This window comes from Notothenia rossii (genome assembly GCF_949606895.1).
Source record: "Notothenia rossii genome assembly, chromosome: 11".
Lineage (NCBI taxonomy): Eukaryota > Metazoa > Chordata > Actinopteri > Perciformes > Nototheniidae > Notothenia > Notothenia rossii.
The window spans coordinates 32,866,625-32,890,601 of NC_136910.1; the positions used below are offsets into that span (position 1 = coordinate 32,866,625).

The window sequence follows — 23,977 nt, forward strand, 5'->3', positions numbered from 1 at the left end:
TGAGGGTTTTTTCCATGCAAAAAGTTACATTTAGATGTTAACAAGCAATATGATTTTGTCAGCTTTCTAATTTAATGTATTGAAGGCAAAAGATATTTAACACATAGTGAGAACTGCTAATATTTATCTCTCAATATTGTCTGTAAAAACGTGGTAAAATGTATTCTTTCAGTGAGACAACAGAGCAAGCTTCTACAGTTGCACTACATTTTGTAACAGTTAAATATTATTTTGATAATAAAATATATTTCAATGTTGATGAATTTCATACTGTTCATTCATAATCTGATTACAATTACAAAATAATTATATCTACAGCCCCTAAACACACAAACACACCGCTTTCATAAATAACACACTTGTTCTGCAATAATATGTTTTATGTTTCCTGTCTTTTGTTAGGAAAGGACATGCCTGAAAGACACGACATGTTTTCCTTCTCTGAGGGTCAAGAAGAGCATCCAAGAGGAACATTACAAGCGGATTTTATGAGATTTTAAGACCAGTACAGGACATTCATTAAGAAACTACTTTTATTGTGAAAACAAAGATCTGCACACCGAATATTTTTGTAGTCTATCAGGACCATCATTTGTTTGTGACGCTCCCTGGACCTCAGAGAAGGGGTGGTTATAGTCAGGCTTATAAAGTGTGGCGAAAAACATAGTCAGCTGATGGGATGCATCTATTTCCACATCTACACTCCATCAGCTGATTATTTCTATTTGCCTCACTTTATGAGCTTCACAACACTTGTGCCTTGTACCCAGAGTTGGGTGTAACGCGTTACTGTAATAATATTACTTTTGTCGGTAACGGAGTAGTGTAACGCGTTACTTTTATAATTTAGTAATCACACTACAGTTACTAACATTGTCCCGACACACGTTACTTCGTTACTTTTATAAAATAATCACACTCACTGACAGACAAGAGGGGTTTCCGCCGCAGGTTAGTATACATATAGGCCTACGTAATCTGCGCGATTTGCGCATCCACATCTCCACGTGCAGTGCTGCATAAACATGGCTGAGTCTTTTCATCTGTAAACTTCCTCAACGGGGCCGCTCGCTCTCTTTTCTTGATTGCCCTCTCACGGGTGAACAGTTCAATGTCCCGCTTCATTGTAGGAATTCTGCCATGTCCCTACCACTTTAGTTTGACCATCTCTGTTACTAAGTTATGGAAAACTAAATAAATAAGTAATTAGATACCTTACCTTACATTAATTAGTGTCTTTAGGTTTCACAGACTGCTTATTGTGGTGGGCTGGTAGCCTATTTTATTAAAGAGCAAAAGAAAGACTTGTGTTATGTCTTCCTTAATGCAATAGTAATTGGGGGTGCAAGTGGAGTCTCGCAGAGGCAAAACTGTGGCGCGCTTACACTGTAGGTGCGTCGCACTCTGCGTGATCTGCCTGTAGGGAATGGCGGGCCGGCCTTGCAAGTAAAGTAACGAGTAAAGTAACGAGTTACTTTATGTAGACAGTAACGAAGTAGTGTAATATATTACTTTTTTAAAAAGTAATATGTAATATATTACTTTTTTTTAGTAACGACCCCATCTCTGCTTGTACCGCAGAGTTTGCAAAGTCACAAATAAATGGGGCCAATCTTCAGTCAGATGTGAATGTGTAATCTAACATTTTCAGTAAGAATAATGGACGAAAGGAATACAAATACAATTTATTAAAATGTGAACCAAAAGTTAATCAAAAATGTTTTAAATAAAAAGCACATATGGACAGAAGGTGTAAAGCCTATTAAATGTATAAGTAAACACATATAGTCAAATAACGTGACAGACTAGGCCTGTGCAGTTGGTATCAGCTTTGCCCAGCGTGGGCTCCTCCATCAGGCCTGGACCTCCTCGCTGATGAAAGACCCTCAGTCCTCTCCAAACCAACAGACAGGACGTCCATCACACGGAGGTTTCTCCCTGAAGTCTCTGCAGCTTTCTGGACACCACGCTGTCTCAATCCGTCCACACTGAATATGAGGGGAAAAAATAATAAGCAAATAATAAATGCTTATAGACAATAAGAAATATAAAGTTGACAGTTGAGTTGCTCAGTTTTTTTAGATTGTCAATACTATTACTGTATAACTAATATATCAGGTTGAGAGGCACCTTCAAATAAAGATTGGTCTTTAAATACATGTTGTCTCTTGAATTATTTGTCTAAAGTCAAGGATCTAGAACTGGTACTTAGTTTTAATGATACAGTCTGGTTATTATGCTGTTTGGAGGAGGCCTCACAGGTAAGAGTACTAACTAGCTACCATCACATGTACCTTAGCTTGACTTAAATGTATTAAACGTATAATTAAGTGATGGCAAAATATAAATAACTAAATGTCATGCAAACATATTATTATTTGCTTGATTCCAGAGTTGAATTCAGCACAATTGCATACAAACGTCAAGGGATTTTAAGATTCTGAAGTCTTCGTTCTAAATAGAAAATAGCATGGATAATTTACAAAGGCTTTAAAAACACAGCAGGAGCGCAAGACAATTATAAAACGTGTCATTATTTCAGTACAGTTAAATTGGTTTTATTTTCATAAACGGTTATCAACCGTTAGTGCCAAAGCAGTAGGCTATAATATATTAAGTACTGCTGTAGACTACAACCACTACTTGTTTAGCTAGCATAAACTCAACAAAGCTAGCGTTAGCTGGCTAACTGACGTTATTTTGCCGCTAAACTGCACGATATAAAACGGTGGTCTTCAAAGTGGATTTAATCCTCAATCACAATAATAATATTCATAGTAATACTGGGCAAGTAATGGGCAAAACTTACCGTTGATTGACGCGCCATGTCAGCGGACTGGTAGCGACACAAACCGTTAGCCCCGCAGTCAAGCCTCGTTGTTCTGATAGCTCAGCCCCTTCGCTCCAACCCCCCTCCCTCCCCCACATCTACAGCTGATCTACAGGTGAAAATTACTTTTGCGACACATTTATCGCAAGAAGTGTAGCAAAAGTCAAGACCGCAGATTTGTCTATTTATACTGCCTTAGAGCAGCTTCGTCAAGTTGTAATGACTGATTTGAGAGGTTGTAATAACCGAGTTGCAGTTCTAATGGAAAATATATTTAAAAAATATGTATTTTTCTGCAAGTGAACATTTCATCACTAAGTTCTTTTTTTTTTCTACAAGCTACAAAACTTTTTTTTGCTTCTGTGACTTCAAATTTGGTTCACAGTTACGTGGATATTTTATACAAGTGTACATTTGGTTCACAGTTACGTGGATATTTTATACAAGTGTAAATGTATGCACACAAGCTCAGATTTTTTTTCTGCAAGTGCTCACATCAGGTTTTAAATGCTCTCACATTTTGCACCATATCTACCTTCATAGTTGCTATGCAACAAAACTAACAGCTAGTGAACATATAGACAGAGAGCGTTTATCCATTATGTGGCTATTTATTTACATTCATGTGTATGTTGCCGTTTATTTTGCAGCCACTGAAAAACTGTCCAGCATCAGTAGAATGGCTTACGTGGTTACTTGTATAGGTTAGGGTTGTTCTTGGCTGTTGCTTGGCGTGGCGAGAATATTGCTCAACTTTCTCCGGTCCCCAAGATTCGGCTTCCAGTAGCTCTGGAGAGAGCTTTCGCACCTGTGGCCACTAACGGTTATAATTTCTCTGCTTTGTTTCAAGACCCGCATCAGAAAGCTTTTGAATGGTGGTACTTTTCCAGTTGGTCTACCTGCTCTTCACGTAGCTCTGCATGTCGTCGTTAGGTGCTTTTTTTTCTGGAGATAGGCACTGCTCAATCCACTCCTCCATAGTAAGACCCCCCCGGAGGTCGAAGTTAATCCTACATTTTTCCATGTTATGCTTTGTAAGTTTGTTTCGTAACGGAAGAAATTTAAATATATTTATAAAACTGATAAGTCAAATCAAGCAATCTGATTGGTCGATAGCGTTTTTGCAGACCTCTTTGATTACAGATTTGAAAACATTGTTGCTTGCTTTAAAAGTAGCACAATTTATTATGTCAAACCTTGGAAAGTATCTAGATATCCCTGCCCTAATGCCAAAGGAACTGCACACTGAATATGTTTTGCCGTTTGATGTCTATGTCTGGACTGCTGCGTAAAAAGGAGGATTTCTGCCCCGTTACTTCTCCGCTGCTTTCTTGTTCCAGTTTGCTTTTCAGCCCAACTGTATACTGTTTTTCTCAGGCGCGGAGGGATACTGACTTGTTGTGAAAAGTAACTTACAATTACTTAGGGAAACGGGGTTCAGGGGGAGTGGCTGTACGGCTGTACCCGTAGGATAGAAAAGGGGGAAGTGACGTCTGACTCAGAGGTCGCACGGCTGTGGAGAAGAACGTGTTGCCCACATTCTGTTACTGAGTTTAGGCTAGTTAGCTAGCAGGTTTATTGTTTTGGGTGCAGCCACTTTTGCCTCCACTTGCTGTTCAAATAAATGTTGAAAGAAAAAGTAAATCTTTTTACAGTTCTATTTTATATGGGTGTTGAAGAAGAAAAAGAAGAATTGGGAGGGATGAAACCCTCTTTAATGGTCACACATGCAGAGCACACAGCACACACAGTGAAATGTGTTCTCTGCTTTTAACTCATCCTAGTACCAGGAGTCTAGTACTAGGAGCAGTGGGCAGCTATTGTACAGCGCCCGGGGAGCAATGGGAGTGAGGGGGGAAGGGGGATGTCCAGTGCCTTGCTCAAGGGCACCACAGCAGGGCAGGAGGTGAACTTGGACCTCTCCAAGTAGAAGTCCACACTCCAAATTTAGGTCTGGTCGGGGACTTGAACCGGCGACCCTACGGCTCACAGTCCAAGTCCCTACTGACTCCCATAGATTTAGTCCCTAATTTTGCTCTCAAAGTGCACCAGATTGATGCATTTAACTTCAACATTTAAAAAAAAATCTTCCCGGGGGAGCTTGCCCCCGGACCCCCCTAGAGTAGGTGAGGTCCACCACCTGCCAGAACCCCCTATTAAATTATCTCACCCACATTGAGGATGCTTCCTATGCCCATGTTTTATTCCATGTGTCAAGTCAGGCAAATTGGGTCCAAATGTTATTGCATCAATGATCTGTTAAGATTAAAATCACTAAATATATGCTGTAACTATTTTGCTCTAAGCAACTCAAGGGCTCAGGTAATGTGATTACTATATGAATAATTGTCCAAAATAACAAAAAATGCATGTGGTTTTTTGTTAAATAACATACTTTCGTCGCCGGCCGGCCGATACATGCCGCGCATTAAGTGGGCCTGTCTGTCAATTAATTCCCGGGCCACTTTTTCCCCCCAGTGCGCCCCTGGCCAACGTCCCTCATTTTCATCACTTTCAGCGCCCATCGTACAGGGAAAATGAAAAATGTAACCGGGATGAAAAGGGTGTTACATTTACTTAATTATGAATGTTGTTACATCAAGGCCGAAAATTAGGATGAGTACCAACGGTGAAAACATTTTTTTTCCCTCCCAGAGCTGTCAGCGCAGCGCCTCCACAGATCTGGCGCCCTAGGCGAATATCTATAACGCCAGTGCGACGGGTCGGCCCTGGTCTCAGGTTACGCTGTAGGAAGTGTAGGTACAACTACATTTCCCGCCCCGCCGCAGTCATACAGTAGGCTACGGAGAGCGGCGAGAAACATTTCCTCAGGCATCGAAAAGCAGAACCGAAATTCACATGTCTAAATGATGCCGTTGGAATTGAAATGTTGGAGAACCCTTGTGAGCTGTGAACCCTAATTGAATTTGATTGCATGTCGTCGATGATATTGGTGATTAGGGTTGGGAAACCGGCTCGAGACACAAGGGTTCTCGGTACCCAACCCTAATCAGCAATATCATCAACAACATGCGATCAAATTCAATTCGGGTTCACAGCTCACAAGGGTACATGGTCATTAGTAGATGGCCCTTCAATGTGCGCAGTCTTTTACCTAAATTAGATTTTGTCCGCATTTGGGCAAGCTCGACTGATGCTGATGTCATTGTTTTATCAGAAACGTGGCTAAATAAATCTATTTTGGCCTCTGACATCTCCTTAAATGGTTATAATGTATATCGTACCGACCGACCTAATAAAAGGTGGTGGCGTTGCCATTTATGTGAAGAGTAAGTTTAGTGTAACCACGTTGGTTTCCAAATCAATCAGTAAGCAACTCACATTTTTAGCCTTAAATATTGAAGTGGCAAAGGGTCAACAGGTCATGGTGGTGGGCTGTTACACACACCCTCTCAGCAGTCAAGGACTCTGTCTTTGTTAACAAATCTTTATCTAAACTTGACTACAAGGAAATAGTGCTATCAGGCGATTTTAACTGGGACTGGTTAACTACAGTGTCAGAGGATTTTAAAAACCTTTATATCTCTTTAAATGTTACTCAGATTGTAGACAGTCCTACTCGCCCTAACATTAAAAGGTAGGGTATGTAAGTTTGAGAAACCGGCTCGAGATACACTTTTTGTTATATTCCATGGAATGCTCTTAACATCCCGATAGCAATGAATATCTTAAGTGCTTTGAAAAAAAATCCATAAAGAAATGTCATCTGTGGAAGCCGTAGTACTGTAAAAAGCATGACCAATCATTTTAGCCAGCCCGGCTAAAATAACTGGATGGCCTACCTGCCCGTCAGCCTTCCATCTGTGCACAAAATTATCTCATGCCCTCATTGGTCATGTCATCGTGTGTGTTGGAGGAGGGGCTCTGTAAGGAAGTGGCAGATTTTTTCCAGCTGTGTATTTTCAAATTCTAGCGCACTCGAGCTGGTTTCTCCAAAATCACCTACCCCACCTTTAAGTCCCCAAATAAAGCCTCCTTAACCCTCTGGAGTCTAAGGGTATTGTAAAGGGAACCGAACAACAAATATTTGCCAGTGAGGGATATGGTGTGAAGCTTTTCCAGACGCGTGGTGTTGACAGCAAATCAGGTCTTCTCTTTGAGTGCATTTAAAATGTTTATTTGGATTGCAGGACGATGACAGCAAAACAAGAGCCGGGTGTTTAACTGATAACTAAACAACTAACTGTGATAAAGAAATAAACCGAAATTAACTCAAAACAAACAGAAAATAAGCGAAAACACGCACGGTTGAAAAACTGTGTGGCTTCCCTCTGGCGATTCCCAATCCCTAATGCTGTGCACCTGTGTCCTCCCCAAATAGTAGGCTGTACCCTGAAATTGGCTGAGTCCCCGCCTATGCCTAGGTCAAATCAGTAGTATCACAGCACCTTCATATACAAATATTAAAATACATCAAATTGGCTGCAACAGGTATTTTCTCGATTTTTAGATGTTTTCTTAAATCACCTTTTAAAATGTACTTCTTCTAACATGGCACCCCATGTGTTAAATATCAAAATGTTCAGGACAATCTCTGGTATTGCTATATATGCAAATTACTCACCTTAGAGCACTGTGTGATGACATAAGTAGCTCAAAAACTTAAAATTTGACATCCGATTTTCAGAAAATCGTCAAAAGTCTTGTGAAAACACAAATTTACTTATGTGATCGAATTGTTTTGGTGCTTTAGATTTGGTTACCAAAGTCTTACAAAAGTAGTGAAATATTTGAATTACACTGTATATAAATGTGTAATTCATGTCTAAAATGAAAATGTATTAATTCGAATTTTGAGTAAAAACAGGTGTTTATCACTCTTCTTTCACCACAGCAGGGACTGAGATACATTAGGACTGAATAATGACTTCATATTACATACCAAGGTTCATGTGATGTGTACAAATGCAAATTGAGCATTCAAACTTTTTATTCAACCAACAACTTATTATAAATATGTTTTTTTCAGCCAACTATTTATATAAATATAAGAAACTGGAAAATCTCACTATTTACAATATTGAACATCAGAACTTTCAACCAACTCTTCATTATAAATTTCGAGACAGCGTCAAGGTCTTTGTCTGTCTTCCAAAACAGTGGGTCTTGCTGTTGTGTAGGTGGGGTGTACAAGTTCTATACGAGACCTCCACGAGACCTCCTTGCTGGCTGGGTTGAAGGTGATGGCTGTGGTGGAGCCTTTGTGCTGAGGTGTATCTTGACCTGGTGGCAGCTGTAGTGATGCTGGTCTGCTGGTCCTTGGTGGTGATGGCTCTGGTGAAGGCCCTTGAGCCACGGTAGATCTTGACCTGGGGGCCGGCACAGATGGAGGTTCTGGCTCCTGGATAAACGCCGCCTGTGGGCCACTAGGCCCAGGCAGCTGTGAAACCTCTCTGTAAAACAAATTAAAATGTAGGACAATAATTACTGCATTGAAATAAAGTTCAAGTAAAATGTTGCTCAAGCACAAATGACAATGCTCAGATATAAAGAAAGTTTGGGACACACACACACACACACACACACACACACACACACACACACACACACACACACACACACACACACACACACACACACACACACACACACACACACACACACACACACACACACACACACACACACACACACACACACACACACACACACACACACACACACACACACACACACACACACACACACACACACACACACACACACACACACACACACACACACACACACACACACACACACACACACGTATTTCCAGTTACTTTACATTCAGTATAAAATCACAGACACACATACATAGGCTACATCTGATTACAAAGTCTCATCTGTACAGGACGGGAAAATAATCACAGGCCCACATAAATAAATCTATGACAAAGTCTCATCTGTACAGAACAGAATGATAAAATAATCAGAGGCACACATAAATAAATCTATGACAAAGCCTCATCTGTACAGAACAGTATGATACAATAATCGATGGCAAAAACATGTCTATAGCCACTGTAAATGTCTCCGTTGTGTGACGAATAAATTTGATTAATTTAATCATCTACACATGTAAACGAGTAAACGATTGCTAATGGAGAGTCTATTTTGTCTCAAGAAAAAGTTAATGACTATCGATAAAAAAATATATATCAATAAACCTATTGTTCATTTTTGCGGTATTCCCCACACATTGCCAGTACACTATTACTGTAATATTTAAACTTACCCATGTCCAAATGGATCCTTGTTGTTGTTTTTGTATTCTTCTTCTTCAGAAGAGTCGAAGACTTCAGGTTCTGAGGCTCTATCTTCACTGCTGCTAACGAAAAAAATCTCTAGCGAAGTCGGCAATTGTAAAGTTTTTTTTAAGCCATTTTCTTTCTCTCTCTTTCTCCTGACAGACGTAAACTGATGGGAGACACCTGGTGGAAAATATTTTTGGTGGGGCTATGGAAATGGCTGTGACCAAACCAAACTAGGGCGGTCCGGGGAGACGCTCCCCCGGAAGATTTTTTTTAGAAATGACCCCTTAAATTATGACTTCTGGTGATGTTAGAGGGGAGGGGAGGACAAATTGAAGCTTACACATATGAGATAATCCATCATCTTCAGCGTGGTTAGCTATGAATCTTCCAAAACTGTGCAACAGTACAATAGGCATACTTGCCAACCCTCCCGATTTTCGCGGGAGACTCCCGATTTCACTGCCCTCTCCCGGTTTCCTCCCGTGGTCATACTTCTCCCGGATTTCTCCCGATTTCTGACAAAATCCGATTTTCTCACGTCTGATTCCAATCGGACTTTAATACAGCTACATCCTTGTTTGGTTTCCATGGTAGCGCGTCTCTTTAGCAGGGCGCGCAACTCTAAGTCTGAGAGGGTGAGGAAGATGAAAACTGAACAAGAATCGACAACTCGATCCTCTGCTCACTCATTTCCTTTAAAATACAGGTCCAGCCCACACATATGCTCCATGGTGCTACAGGCATTGCCCTTACAACTACAATAAGCATATAAATGTTAATCTACAGCTCCGGTGATCCACTAGCACCGGAGTCTCCACCTGCAGGCGCAGCCATCCTCAACAACTTTGTAGCGTCACCTTGGATACGAGCCCAAACAACTCACAGACACAGAGGCCAGGGCGCTGACAGGGCGCCCTTTGAGCATCAAATCTGACTACGCTGATTGGCTGAAATTATGTTTCGGCGGCATAGTTTACAGATAGCAACAGTCAGCTTGTTGGCTGCTGCTGCTCTGGCTGAGGGCTCCTTTCTACCGTCCGGACGAGAGAGGGTAATGATACACGCTGCGGCCAGGCAGGAAACATGTGACTTATTAGTAACTTTAGACATCGTAAAACAATTTTAAATGAGATTTTATTGTAGATTATACATTTTACTGATACCAACTATATAATATGTACCTTGTTCATTAAAAATAAAAAATAAATTTTATTTTTAAATATTTATTTTTATTTATTTGTAATTTCTAATGACAATCAAACATGTGGGAAGAGGGGGGCCGGCCGCCACTGCACGTGGTTTATGTTTTTTTTTACTTGGTGGGTAGGTCCTTAGTGATTTCTCGATGTCCATTGGTCATTTCAGACCATGATGGCTGCCGGCCGAGATTTCCTTGACGGACACACTAATCCACCAATCCCACACAGTGTAAAGTCAAGCTGCTTTGAGCGGCCATATTGGCTGCTGTGCCGTGGTTACAGTCTCACAGGAGATACCGCTGGAAAGCTACACTTTCAGCGATTCCGCAGATATCTGAATCATATTTCTACTCCTTATAATCGAAAATATATGATTCATTTACGTAAATTATGCGCACTTGGACGTGCAGGCGCGTCCACTGACTCGAGAGGGTTAATTGATCTCATTTAGTGGGAATGCTGTTAACAGCATTCCAACTAACTGTTCTTCTACCCACAAAATTCTTTAAATTTATTCTGTCCGTTATTTTGCATTGAACATCGCAGAAACTCCGTTCAAACATAAAAACTTTCAGCTCGGTCGGGAATCGAGTGCTATTACTTTTACCATTCATAACTTTCATAATTCCAGAGATACATCCCATAATTCATCACATTTTTAACCATTGAAGTCAATGGAGAAAATCTTCAGACTTGAACAATCTTCATGCGACTTCAACTGCCAACTGTTCCTCTATACCACGGGTCGGCAACTGGCGGACCGCGGTCCGGATCCGGACCCAGACGCCGGCCTATACTGACCCGGAGCTATAATCAATACATTAATAAGGGATTTTTCGGCGCCTCCCGCTTTTTTAACCCTGATTTGGGTGACTTGTGTAATTCGTGGAGAACCGAAGAGTTTTCTTTTTGGGGGTGGGGGGGGGGGGGGGGGGAGTCCGTCCGTTAGTCCGACTTCTTCAAAATAAAGAAGAAGAAATCTAGACCGCAAAAATAATTAAACAAGCGAGTACCTGTTTTTCCTGGCCAAGGACAGGTTCCTTGAACACAACACGAGCGTAACTTGTCTTCACGTGGTATATGTCTCGTCTGAAATGAGTGCTGACGGAGAGCACCAACACCGCTCCAGCTCTTCAAATATTGCAGTACCCATAAGGAGCCGTACACATGCCGCAGTGTTTGCGTGGCTGTGTCTTTAGTTGTAAGCAAAGTGGTGATCTGTTGTTATTAGCATCTGGTTAGCTAGCTATGCTAACGAATTTAAAAGAGCTGTTCTACAACCAGGTGGAAGAGAGCTCTCTCCTGAGAGGCTCAAATAACCTCAGCTCAGTAAGGTTCAGGCACACCTTGATACGATCATTATAGTTATTAATGAAACTAAATAAAAAAACAGGTATAAAATACTATATGACTGTAACAAAAAAGTTGTTAAAAATAACCAGAATAGAGTTTAAAAGGGGAGTGATTTGTAAAATATCCAAAAAGAAAAATCTGCTTACAGTTTTGATTTAATATGGGTGTTGAAAGATGAATCCATAGATCTCCTCATGTTGCTCTCAAAGTGCACCAGATTGATGCTTTTAACTTCAATATTTAAAAAAAAAAATCTTCCCGGAGGAGCATGCCCCCGGACCCTCCTAGAGGAGGTTAGGTCCCCCCCACCCACTTAAATCATGATCACATGGATAGGATACTAAATACATTTGCATACATCTTGTGTCCATATCTTTATGTTTTGGTGGTCCTGCCACAACCGTGCACGTGTATGCATGCATGCATGCATACGTGAGTCATGGTAAAATATCTGGATTAAAAGGTTGGTTTTTCTTTGAACAGCATAAAAGAAAGGCGAAATGAATCGGCTGTGATTTTAGTTTTTTTAAGCAGAGGTTGAGTTCAATAATTTGTACGACCCTCGGAGGATGTTGTAAAAGTTGAAAGGAAAAAGGTTCCCCACCCATGCTGTAAATAATAATAAAAACCCTTGATTTATAACTTAACATCTCTGTCTCCTATTGATCTGAGTATATTATAAAGAATAGCCAGTTAATTGAAGCATTATAGCACAGGCCTTTGTCAGATGGTATATTACGCAGTTTTTTTTCTGCTTCGAATAGTTCTCTCTGTTTTCACCATACCTGTGTTTGCATCACTGTAACCAATGAGCACCTGCATGTGTATGTGAATGTCCCTGACACCATTTCAGCCCAGATCTAAACTCCTGGCAGGACAAGCTCAAGCTCAATTCTCGCACTGAATTAAAAAGAAGTGAGTGAGGGACTGCAATATAAGAGGGAAAGAAAGAGAAACTTTAAAACTGTTCAATTGTTATGATGTGTAAAGACTGATATTGTTCTATAATCGTCTGAAACTGTTAAGTTATGATGTAAAACGGTTAACAAAGAAAAAGGGAAACTCAAGCAGCTGCTACACTTTATTTTATTTATCTAAAATTAAAACACTTTTAAGATGCACATATTTTCAAAAGCTATTTTATTTATTTTCTCTATCTTATTTTTAAATGCAGCCCGAGAGGAACATTACACATATCCACAGTATTTTACTGTATATCTGTATAGTTCAATGTTAATTGACAATAAATATTGTTGTTTAGAATTGTACTTTCTTTATTTGATTGGCAGTCAGTTGTTGATTACATGCAGACGTTGATAAAGCTACAGGCTACTTCAATATTTATCACACTAATTCATGAAGCAAGTTAGACACTTTGATGTTCCGGACCTTTGCATGGGGACATTTTCTCTAACTGGACCTCGTTGCATTTTAGTTGAATACCCCTGCTCTATACTTTGACTCAGAAACCTCATTTCAACTTTAAAATGTTACACATCTTTCCGACATTATTCGTGTAACACAACTTTTAAATCTGATTCTTACTTTTAGAGATATTAAACATTGTTCAGACCTTGGTACAGAGGCCTTCTTCAGATCTTAACATTAACTAGAGTGCGTGATGTCACAGCTAGAGTGTAGGAAATCTTGAAATTTGCCTTCATATATTTTCTTAAAACTGCCATAATTCCCAAACCCTACATTCCTGAGACATAATTTTCATGACAAACGTAGGAAAACATCCATTGTAATTTCAGGCTGATATTTCCTCACAGCAGCAGCCGCACACCTTTAGTTAATCTGCCAAAAAGGCCACATTATTGACCCAAAAGCTTCACGCTTTGAAATTTCACCGATATCTGTTACGGTTCTTCAACAAAACGTTCACATGTAAGATGTTTATCTCTCATTCAGAACAATGGAAACCTTTGATCTCTGGACACCTCGTTAGCTCAAATATAAACACCTGTGTCATGGAACACGATGATGTCATCACTCCAACTGACATGTTCAGAGCAGCAGACTTCAGATAAAGGTTAATGGTCCTGCCCTCAACAGCTCTACATCAATTATGTGGTGTCATCATATGCCGTTTCCATGGAAACGCATCCCTCGGATGCATTTCCATGGAAGATCAAGAGGGCGATCAAGAGAGAGAGGGCGATCAAGATTAATACATGAAGACTTGTGACTCGGACTTGACTTGGACTCTTCTTAGGTGACTCGAACTTGGACTCGAACACAGGCAATGATGACTCGGACTCGACTCGGACACTCCTTGGGTGACTCGGACTCGACTACGACTCTCCCTTGGTGACTCGCACTTGGACTCGGACTCGAAGAGTGGTGACTTGAGAGTGACTTGGACTCGTGAATTGGTGACTTGACTACAACACTGTCTTGGAGTAATACTGGACTCGAACTTGACTTTTAAGAAACATATTAAGAAAGTATCCAATACCAATAAATTCAACTTGCAACATTTTAAACAAATCAGACCTTTCTTAAATATCAATGCTGCAAAGTAATACCTCCACTGTATGATTATATCCCACATTGAATACTGTTTTACAAACTGGTCGTTTGCTTGTGCCACAAACCTGAAACCCATAGAACAGCTGTACAAGAGAGCTATCAAGGTGTTTGACAGAAAGCCAAATTCATACCACCACTGTACCATCCTTGAAAATAACAATTTCTTGAGTTTTGACAATTTTAAGTCTTTTAAAAGTATGTGTTTTATTTATAAATGTTTACATGGACTGCCAACCCCCCCCCCCCCCCGCCCCCCACTTAGGGGAATTCATCCACAGAAAACACACTGGACGCTGCACTAGGTCAGAAACCAGAAGAGACTGAAGTCCACCGTAGACGGACTACTTTTGGACAAAATGTCCTCTCCATTAAAGGCAGCTCACTCTGGAATAGCCTCCCAACTGAGATACGGGATTGTCCCACTCTCAATAGTTTTAAAGGTCAACTCAAAGAATGGTTAAGAAACAAACAGACGTGCAATCACCGCTCGATGCACTTTAACACAGGGGTATCTCCTCTTGCACTTTATGTAGCTCTTTTATCTTTTGCTATGCTACATTGTACTGCCATGTGGTAAATAGTTGTGTGTGTATGCTGCTCTTGCTCTTTTGCACTTTTTGCATATCATGTATTTTGTTTTTGCTATGTAATTTTCTTAAATGTTTTATGTGACGGACTGCGGATGGAAATGAGCTCAAAGCTAAATCTGGCACTGTTACGCTTAACACATTTGAATGTTTTAAGTGTTCATTGCTGTGCATTGTCCCTGCCAAATAAACGATTAGTCACAAAAGAGTCAAATGATTGAAATATAGTATATTTTTACCTGGGAAAACACAAGGGGGCAACAGAAAAGGCAAAGGGCAAGATATAGGAAATGGTCAAATGTATTTTGGTGATGTTTGATCATGTGTTTGTGAACACACACCTCCACACCTCCACCCCTCAGCTCAAAGACTTTAACTACCAATATTTATGAACATTTATGGATATATTTCGATTTTTTATTTTTAGCATTTATGGTTATTTTTTGCATCTATTTATAAACATGGTTATATTTAAACTTTTGTAATTTGTATATTAAAAGTTTATAGCCTGTAATATTGGTACATGTAATGTAATTATTGCAGTGCATTGTCATTGCTGTTTCCTCTGCTTTCATTGATTTGAGCCTATTGCTATTACTGCAGTTAGAGAAATACCCATGTACGATGACAATAAAGATGCTCTAATTTTACTCTGGGTCTTGCTACAGGCTGGAGGAATAGATATGGATAAAGACAGTAAATATCATCAGAAAGCAGAACTGTTCGACTGTGCAGAGCTATATCTGTTGTTGTTGCTCCCTCAGTATGACTATGGATGTTAAATAATGACTCACACACTTCCTCTGCACTCTCCTGGGTTTCCCACAATGCCTTGGGACAACCAACAGGAAAAGCAATCTGAATTTGTGGCTTTCATGGATCCACTTAATCACACACTGCAGAGTGTGATCAGAAGTGAAGCTACAGTATCTAACACACTTGTTAGTGTGTGTTGAGGTCTGGTTGCATTCAGAAACATGGTGGCTGTGTGTAGCCCAGCTCTACAACATTTCACTGATTAAACACACCTCTTGCAGCAGTAGACTAAATAACTGTCATCAAAGTTATTTCGAATTAATAACTTCACAACTCTGGTTTCAGATTGGTGCATGTATTTATTTAGGATGTCTTATAGGCCACAATGATAATGTACATAAGTACTATTTTGACATGTTTGTACTTTACTTGAATATTTCCATTTAATGCTCTGCTACATTTCAGAGGCAGATATTGGACTTTTACTCCACTACATTTATTTATCACTCACAGTTACTATTGACATGTTAAAACACATGATATGCTGATGTGATATAATGCAGTTATATTTCACACATCTAAATTGGCCCATATTGACAAACTACCAAAATGCTGTTACTTCTATGAAACCAGGATAATTTAATAAACATAACAATATGATACGGTGAAAATATCCATTCTGCAGGTGCAAGGAAACTGAGTTACTAATACTTTTGTACCTCATATGATTCTGAAATGGCCCATTGTGTAGAATTAATACTTTATGTACTTCAAGTATATTTTCATGCCAATACTGTCATACTTATACTGAAGTCAACATTTGAAATCGGGATGTTAACGTGCAGTGGAGTATTTTAAGACCATATTATTTGTACTTTTACTGAAGTGAAGGATCTGAGTACTTCTTCCAACACTGTTGACCAGGATTACTCAATAATTTAAGGGATATTTAAAGATGAACAGGTCTGCCAGGTTTCTTTGCTCTGAGGCAGGCTAATGAACCAGAGGGGAACTATTGAATAAAAAACAGTATACACTCAAATAGGTTCATGTTGGTGTTTAACGTGAAGGCCTAATGTCTATTATTCCAAATGAATTGTGAGGAGAGGAATATTTGGTTCGACTCATGCGCAGGTCGTAATTGAAGAAAACATATTAAATTGCCATCTTATTAAAAGGGGTTAGGCATCAAGTGTAAGTATGTTGTAGCTATTGGGGCAGACAGGCTTGAAGAACACCTCATACGGTGGATGATATTTTAGCATCCTGTTGTGCTGACCTGAGGCCAGTCTGCTGCTGTCACATGCTCACACTCGATCACAGCCATCAATAATGGATCGAGGCTGGGCAGACCCTTATCGGCTTACAGCTGCCCTGCTCATCGCAATCACATACAAGTCAACCTGAGTTCCTGCATTTGTTCTCTAAAACGACACATTCTGCTTTGTGAGTGTTGGATAAATCGCAGGATGGCCCGCAGCTAGATCCCGTGCAGCGGGATGCAGCTCCAGTGTGACGGAGTACGGTCAGAGTACCGTCAGACAACCGGGGCTGCTCGGTGCTCGGTGTCTGCGGGAGAGGATGCGGGTTACCTGCACTGCTCGGGTGAAGAAGACCCCCGCTCCAGAAGCCAGTTTTTTCACGTTGAAATCCATGGTGTCGCGCTGAGCTGAGCATACAGGAGGCAGGGAGTGAGTGTTCCAGCAGAGGATCTCCGGATAAGCTGAGAGGATGAGGACAGACGCAGCACTGAAGCTAAACCTCTTCACGGACGATCGGAAATCTACTCTCCGCCCTGCGTTTAAAGAGACCGCACGCTGCACGTCACATCCTCCCGGCTCCTGCAGCGTGTCCTGTGCTCCAATTTATTATACATAATACATCTCTTATTATACATCCATGCTCTAACCGTGCAGGCTTCACCAGGCTGCACTGACCCTCACTGGGACTCCGGATGCACACCCTGCTAACTGAATACAATGTCCTATCCATGTCCGTGGTTACTCTGAAGAAGGCTAAACTCAGTTTCTTTGGTCCCAGAAATGTCTCAGATCTCTCCAACTATCTGCAGCTAAAGGCCGCTACACCAGGGGCGCCGGAAGCAGGGGGGCCACTTTATAGCCCTGCCCCACATTTTCGCAGCGGCGAGTGTGCGCAGAACACTGAACATCCCGTTTCAATAATTCCCCTCTACTCTAAAGGCGCGTCTAAAAAGAACGCGATCTGATCTAGCTGTGTATATTTTTGTTATTTTTGCAAATTGAGGAGATGATAAGACAATCTCATTAGCTACAGGCAGCGACAGAGGCTCATATTGCATTAGGTAAAATAAAGCAGGCGAACATAACAGGAATAATATGTACATTTTAATCCAATCAAAGAGGACATTGTCACACCATTCAAATGTATCCATGTACATTACAACCAATACAAAAGCTTAGATTTGTTTATTTGTTACGTTGTTCTGTGTCAGCCGTTAACCTAGATCAGTGGTTCTCAAACTTTTTCTGTCAGGCCCCCCCTTTGGAGAAAAAAGAAAAGTCGGGGCCCCCCCAACAAAAATAGTCAAGTTATGGGCCAAGTTAACATTTATTAAAATACATCAATATGAATCTGAGCATTCCTTTGCTAGAACAGTGGTAATAAAACAATGCTCCATAAGTATGTGTGCTCAAAAAAAAAAAACATGATACAATTGTGGATCCCTTTGCTAGAACAATAAGTTATAATACTTTGCCACTTTGCAATCTGTGCAAAAAATTGAAAAGAAAGAAAATGCTGATATTTGGCAAAAAAGTGTGTCTCACATTAGTGGCTGCAATGAGCCTGTTTGGCACTGCACATTTCCTCAAAACGGGGTTGCAGGCTCAGTGGCGGTGCCAGAGATTTCTTTTGGGGGTGCTGTGGGGTAGCTTGACGTTTCATAGAGGGTGCTCAAACATTTAGGGTTTCCCATTAACCTGTTAAGCCCTGAGCCTGTTTTTCAGGTCTCAGGCTCGAAAATGACATTCCCAGAACAAATGACCATATCTTCCATTTTAAAAGGGAAAAATTAATCATCTTTTTTCTCAAAGTAATGATAAACCTGTGAGTTGGATGTAGAAAAGTCAGAATCAATATAGATGTTTTTTATGTTAAAGAAAATTCAGATTGAACATAGTAAAAAACTGTAAATTATAGTGTCCGTCCAAAAAATATGTTTTACTTATAGTGAAAACTACTCTTGGATGATGGTAAGGTAGACTAAAAGCTTTAGGAATCCAAAGTACAAAATATAATAAGTACCCTGTATCAAGATTGATGGAAAACAAGTGAAATATGACCTTTTAAAGAGATTTAGCAAAAAAAACCACACTTCTGGGGTCATTTGGGTGGATTTTCCATATCTCTGGCCCCCCTTTGTCGATTTTGACGAATTAAATCTCTTTATAACCGCTAGAGCCAATGGAATCGAGGGAAAGTTCTACACACACAAACACGTTACCAAATAAGGAGTGAGAGTGACGCGTGGCCCAAACCGGAAAGTGCATACACTCTGTTGGCTACCATTGGCAGCTAAGTTTTTTTCTCCGATTTTTACATAAAAATTGAATTATGGATTATAAATAATTTTTCAAAGCGACAGACACATTATTAACCTATGGATTAACAGATTCAGCCGCGTTTTTTCTCATTTTAATGCCATTGAACAAGTCTTTTGATCAGATTGACAGCTACGGTGAGACGATCTCCCGTAAAAGCTCCGTAAAGGTAGGTGTTGTGATATCTGTGCTTGCTTCCCCTGTCGCGAGTTCGGATCGCTCAGTGATGATACTATACCTATATAATCTGTGGAGTCTCAGCTTTAATCGGATATATTGTATGTGCATCTACGATAAGTAATAAGGGTATCTTTTATCTTGAGTTCTGTGCCAAAGTGCATTAGCATTTTTCGCTCAGGGGTCATTTAGATGCTTCTTATGAGACTTGTGTTTTGTTTTGGTAAAAATGGTTTGTATCGTCATTTAGCTGAGATTCTTCCCGTTAATCTGGTATAACACATTAATAGGTTTTTAAATATTAAGATGCCCTGAGACAGTGTTGTGAAAAAAAAAATACCCGCCGAAGGGGTCTTTGGGAATTAACCAACCTGATCTCACCAGAATGCGTGACTCCACCACGACTCCTTAACACCACATTGCGTGGTGGAGCCACGAACTTTGTTACATTTACGTGTCGGCACCATGCAAACAACCCCTATGTAAAGTGAATGAGGCTCCTTTGTCGTGGTGCACATACGCATTTCTACAACGTCCCACAGTGAGCTTTTATTCTATAAAACCTTTTTAAAATCTACTTTATAGGTTGTAGTAACTCACGGGAGACTTCTTTTATTTTATTTGTATTCATAATAATTTTTATTTTTCGTCAGAATGTAAAAATTACATTAGTTACGAATTTTTGTTCTCAACAAACAGTGCATTGTGTGTAATGCAACTATGATATTTATTAAATTAGTTCGTTTTTAAGGAAGGCCAGAGCTTCAGCTGTGTCAAATAGATTGTTCCCTTTAGCTAACGTTATTTAAAAGATAATGATCATGTCCCCTATATTGTATTACGAGCGTCCATTCCCATTGGATAACGGAGAATTTTACACCCGGAACTAAGTATTCTCCTTACTGTCGATTGATTTTACAGTGATATCTGCACTACTCATCAACTAAAAAAAAACAAATTATACTTGTTAATTACACAACATTGATTGGTTTGAATTGTGTACAATGCTTTTGTATTTTTCCCCTTCGATTCGGAGTAACAAATATTTTTTCGGAGTTTTTGGATACACTACCCTACCCAGAATCCTCAGCTATCGTTTGGGACTACACCATGTGCTTAGCTTGACAAACCCTTTATATATACAGTGGTCGTTTCTCAATCGCGAGGAAACTGGCTTCCAAGCCAATATTTCAAGGATACTGCGTCATCGAGTGCCGCCGAAGGACTGTTCCAATCTCCAGCATACTTGGAATTCCACCGAGGCCACGTCCTTGGTTTGGGGGTAATTTCGAGGCTGCACATGGGTAGACTTTGCGTCCTTCAAATCCCCACAATGCTTTGCGCACGGACCAATTTCAAAAACCCTTGCGGAGAATGGCTGAACCGACGCAGCACAGCACACATTTAAATGTAAGTATGTAGTGGCGTAGAACATGTGTTGGTAAATATGTTACTTTGTTGCATTTGTGAAGGATTATTTGAATTATTTGAAGTATTAAAGTACCGTGTTATGGCAGGAAAGTTCAATCTAGTATATTCATTTTAAAGTCACCTTATATATATTCATGTGTGTTAAATTTGAAGGGACAAAGTATATTTTCCCTCCCCAATATATTGGGGTGAAGTCTTTGTGTTCAGAGAGGGATGTGAGCAGGGGACATCCTTATTTGGGGATAGCTCCAAAACACTGGAATGTTTCCCTCATAAAAGAAGAGTACACATGCTTAGGGCAAATGTGTGTGTTTTCATTGCAGTAAATATATGTGCTGCGTGATTACTGTTCAACTATACCTCTGTTTTTATTCTTTCATGTGTGGGTACTAAATGGCTACAAACATTGTGGAGAAATTAGCTTAAACATGTGTTATTACTCTATATGAAATGGAAGCAGCTTTTATGACAGGGACGAGAGAGCTGGGGGAGGGGACATTCTTCTTAAGATTTTCAGCATGTCAATTATCAGGGAAATCTACTTGTTTTAAATAGATGTGTGTGGTTAATTACTTTGTATTAATAATAACAGTATGTGTAAAGGAAGCTGGAAATATGCAATGTGAAACCTTTTATTTGAAGTAAAGATGTGAACAATAGCTCAAATGGCTGGAAAGGCTGCAGGACAAATGAGTGTGTTCTCTATATTGGGCCTGTGTGAAGTTTGACTATTTGAAAAGCATCTCTAATACTGCTTAAGAGCATAGGTAATGTGTTCCTCGTTATTATTGATATGAAAGTCATTTACATGTATTACGTATATTTAGCCAATTATAACAACTATATCTTAAAACATACTTTTAACTGGTGTGTGGTAACCTGAGGGGGGGGAAGATGGACACAGGGACAAAGAGCCATAAAGGGGATGTGTGTGTGCTGGCTGCAAGATGTGAAATAAGATAAGGAAACTTGTTGTTTAGAGCAGGTTCGTTCCAGACACAAAAAGTATCTGGTTTTCGTCAAACTGAAAGAGACTTTTTGTTTCTGGGTTTCTTCTGCTGTGTCACGCTGATTGGGCATGACAGGCCATGTGTTGGTCTCTCCCAATGAGATGACCTCTGGGGGAAAACATCCACACACCTCCTCCTGTGTTTTTAGTATGAAAGCCTGTGTTTTCCTTTGGTTCGATCTCTTTTTCTTCAGGCTGACCAGAGAGTGAGACAGGAGAAAGAGCAGGAAGTACTTCCTTTGTATTTGTATTATTACTTTGTGTCATTAAAACAAGATTATTGTTTAACTTGCATTCTGGTGTTTCTTAATCCCTTCCTTTTTACGAATTTACCCAGCTTACCAAACGACACGCGGAGACGAGGTTGGTTTTAAACATCCTCAATCTCCAACATTTGTTATGACCAAAAATGTGTTCCATGAAAGTAAAGCAAGTTCATAATTAGATAGACATCGTGAGGTATTTATTTTCGGTACAGTTTATGTTGAAACCGTTAGAGAGAGTGGCACACTTGTTAGCCTGTTCCATTCTTCTTTGTTCTCCGAAGCCGTGGCTTGGAAGTATACTTGCTTCGTTTCTGAAGGAAGTGACTCGGAAGTATGCGACTACCAAGCCAGTATCCTCGCGATTGAGAAACGGCCAGTATCCTCGCGATTGAGAAACGGCCAGTCCAGCGCCATATAGACTGAGAGTTACGTCATCTCCGTTCACTCCAATGGACCACTTTTTTACAGCAATTGCGGATCGTGGAGCCTCTCAATCGTTCCCCGGAAGTTAGCGCCAAGGCTAGCAGAGCTGTAGAGTTGCAGCATAATAGACCATTCGTGAAGGACTTTTAAAGGTAAGAAGAAGTTTAAAGATTTATATTGCGGATATTATCAGTACATCTGATTCAAATTAACATGTGTATTAAAGGATGTCAGTGGATTATCCCTAAATTAGTAAATTTAGGGAACGTTTACAGATAACAGATTAAGCTACCAGATCAAGTTAGCAACACACGTTGAACAGCCTTTTAATTGTAAATTCCGTTCTCTTAATGTCATTTCGTCCAACATTGTTGAATTAGAGAAGAGGGGATTCTAAACGGGATTGTATGCGGGGGTGGAGGGAGTTCAATATTAGATAAATATAACTTTGGTGCGTGTAAGAGTGAGTGTTTTTAGCAGAGCCATATTGTGTCCTTGTGAATATGTTGATTTTTACCTGTCTTTATTATGTTGCAGCTCAGACTGCGGTCAAGCCAGCCTCCACTCGGGAAATCCTAGTCAAGCCAGCCCGCACGTGATATTGCGGTGCGCGAATATCCTATGCATTACAGTATAGTGAAAAAAGATTCATCCCTCTGTGTTTAGATGAGAATAAAACAAAAACTGTCCAGTATCAAAGACTCATTTCACTTCAAGGTGATAGTAGGACATCCCATCTAGTCACTCAGAAAAAATCAGGACATTCTGATGTAGAGTTTCAAAATAAAAGACCTTTGAAATCTCTATTGTATGAGCTATCATCCCTGTTTTTAGATGAGAATAAAACAAAAACTATCCAGTATCAAACACTCATCTCACTCCAGGGTGATAGCGGGACACCCCATCTAGTCCCTCAGAAAAAATCAGGACATTCTGATGTACAGTTTCAAAATAAAAGACCTTTGAAGTCTCATATATGAGCTATCATCCCTGTTTTTAGATGAGAATAAAACAAAAACTGTCCAGTATCAAATACTCATCTCACTCCAGGGTGATAGCAGGACACCCCATCTAGTCACTCAGAAAAAAATCAGGACATTCTGATTTAGAGTTTCAAAATAAAAGACCTTTGAAGTTTCATATATCAGCTATCATCCCTGTTTTTAGATGAGAATAAAACAAAAACTGTCCAGTGTCAAAGACTCATCCCACTCCAGGGTGATAGCAGGACACCCCATCTAGTCACTCAGAAAAAATCAGGACATTCTGATGTAGAGTTTCAAAATAAAAGACCTTTGAAATCTCTATTGTATGAGCTATCATCCCTGTTTTTAGATGAGAATAAAACAAAAACTATCCAGTATCAAACACTCATCTCACTCCAGGGTGATAGCGGGACACCCCATCTAGTCCCTCAGAAAAAATCAGGACATTCTGATGTACAGTTTCAAAATAAAAGACCTTTGAAGTCTCATATATGAGCTATCATCCCTGTTTTTAGATGAGAATAAAACAAAAACTGTCCAGTATCAAATACTCATCTCACTCCAGGGTGATAGCAGGACACCCCATC

General features: G+C 40.0%; 1 protein-coding gene across 3 annotated transcripts in view; it reads right to left on the reverse strand.

Moving 5' to 3' along the window:
- Positions 1–17,335, reverse strand: part of sh3glb2b (SH3-domain GRB2-like endophilin B2b) — a 94,994-nt gene extending 77,659 nt beyond the window's left edge. The window contains exon 1 of one of the 3 annotated variants that reach the window (XM_079660644.1): positions 17,110–17,335. In XM_079660644.1, coding sequence (XP_079516770.1) covers positions 17,110–17,172 — 63 coding nt within the window. In that variant the 5' untranslated portion in view covers positions 17,173–17,335. The remainder of the gene's footprint in view (positions 1–17,109) is intronic. The other 2 variants (XM_079660645.1, XM_079660643.1) reach the window with 2 other exon arrangements.
- Positions 17,336–23,977: the final 6,642 nt, after the last annotated feature.